The sequence below is a fragment of the Anopheles aquasalis genome, chromosome 3 (genome assembly GCF_943734665.1).
Source record: "Anopheles aquasalis chromosome 3, idAnoAquaMG_Q_19, whole genome shotgun sequence".
Classification (NCBI taxonomy): Eukaryota; Metazoa; Arthropoda; class Insecta; order Diptera; family Culicidae; genus Anopheles; species Anopheles aquasalis.
The window spans coordinates 45,951,564-45,953,200 of record NC_064878.1 but is presented as its reverse complement, the minus strand read 5'-3'; the positions used below and the strand labels follow the sequence as shown (position 1 = coordinate 45,953,200).

At 50.0% G+C, this 1,637-nt stretch overlaps 1 protein-coding gene across 1 annotated transcript in view; it reads left to right on the top strand.

Annotated features, from left to right (window-relative positions):
* The first annotated feature begins 550 nt into the window (after positions 1–550).
* Positions 551–1,637, top strand: part of LOC126574806 (ATPase family AAA domain-containing protein 5) — a 4,624-nt gene continuing 3,537 nt past the window's right edge. Inside the window, exons 1-2 of the mRNA XM_050235190.1 lie at positions 551–1,051; positions 1,117–1,637. The exon at positions 1,117–1,637 is cut by the window's right edge and continues 2,858 nt beyond it. Of these exons, the coding sequence (XP_050091147.1) occupies positions 664–1,051; positions 1,117–1,637 (909 nt within the window). The 5' untranslated portion in view covers positions 551–663. The remainder of the gene's footprint in view (positions 1,052–1,116) is intronic.

Below are 1,637 nucleotides of genomic sequence, written 5' to 3'. Positions count from 1 at the left end.
CATTTTATTGGTTATCTATTGCTTTATTTAGCATCCGTTTCGTCAGTCGTGCCAAGCAACACCGAGCGAATGCGGTTACGCGGTGCGCCACAGATGCTCGCGTTGCGTGTTGCGGAATGAGGAAGTGCATCGCTGCAAACTGCTGCCGGATAAGCGCTGTTGTTTTGACTCGCATTAATTATCGTTCTCGAGGATTATCGGCACGAGAGCATGCGCTATCACGCGACGGTATGAATTTATTCGCTAGAAATAATCAGTTAGCATCCAAATTCTTTGTTTTGTACCTTTGTTTATGTTTGTAATAAACAAAAATGAGTTTTATTGGAGAATTTAACTATCCAACGTTCAGAAAGGAGTGCCTGGAGCACGAGTCCGCCATGCCTCCCAAAACGGTCGATTTAAATTTATTCGCAAGAAAATAAGTTCACGCGAATTGCTTTCCAGCTGCTCGAACGTGTACGTACACGCGATAGTTGGGTGTGGTTGGTGAAACTCACGGGTGTGTGCGTGTCGCGAAACGCGCGCCAAAACGTCAAAATCAAAAGCAAAAAAAGTGTGAAAAATAAGAAGAAAGTGGCGCAAATTCGCATTCCGGAGCACGGAAAGAGTTTCTCGTTATGGCCAACCCGAAAGTGCCCTCAACATAATTAGCAGCGAACCAGAATGGCCCCGGAGACACAGAGCAGCGTTGCGGCCGACCCATTTCTGAACGATCCCCATAACGAGGCGCAGCCGATTTTGCCACAAACGGCGTCAACGTCATCCGCCTCGTCCGCCTCGTCGACCGTTTCGTGTGCCTCATCGTCGTCCGCGGTCTTATCGGAGTTATCGAAGCAGGAGATCGATCGGCTGATTGCCGAGAATATGGCTTCCGTGCTGAAGTCGCTGAAGAAACGGAAGCACGCCAAGAAACACGCACGTCTTCGTCAGGCCGCAGCGGCGGCTCCGGTTACCGTCGAAGGTGCTGAAGCTGATAAGGCCCCTGAAACCCTTGAAACCATGCCGAAGAGTTCGAAAACCAATGATTCATCGGAACAGAAGGAGATGAATGGCAAGTGCATTCGTTCGCTTAACACAAGATCTTGTTTATTTACTCTTCATCTTCTTATCACGCAGATTCCGCTCCAAAGCGCCGCACTTCGCCGAGAAAGAGCAAACAGGAAACCATTGAGTCTGCGGAATCGGAAGTGAAGCAAAGGAAGCAAACAAAGAAGAAGAGTCTAAAGGAAGTGCAGACCGTCAAAGCTCTTCCTGCCGAGGTAGAGATGGCCGTAAATGGCCCCGTCCCGAGTCCTACTAAGCAGCAGCACGAGAAGGGCGTCGTTGGAAAGGAAAACAAGACGATCAATGCGTTCCAGCTGATGATGAAGGCACGCTCGAAATGCATCGGATCGAATTCGCCCGGTAAAGAGCGTTCGTCGGAGGAAGCAACCGAAGAACCGATCCTAACACCCCAGCAGGAACTGAAAGCAAAACGCAAACTGCAGCTGGAGAAGTGGGCCGAACGGAAGGGAGCGGGCAAGCGCAGGATACAAGAAGACGCACAAGAAGAATATATCGATCATCAGTTGCGGAAGCGGGCGAAACGACTGAAGAGGCTCATCAGTAATATGCACTCACCGGAAGAGAAGCACGAG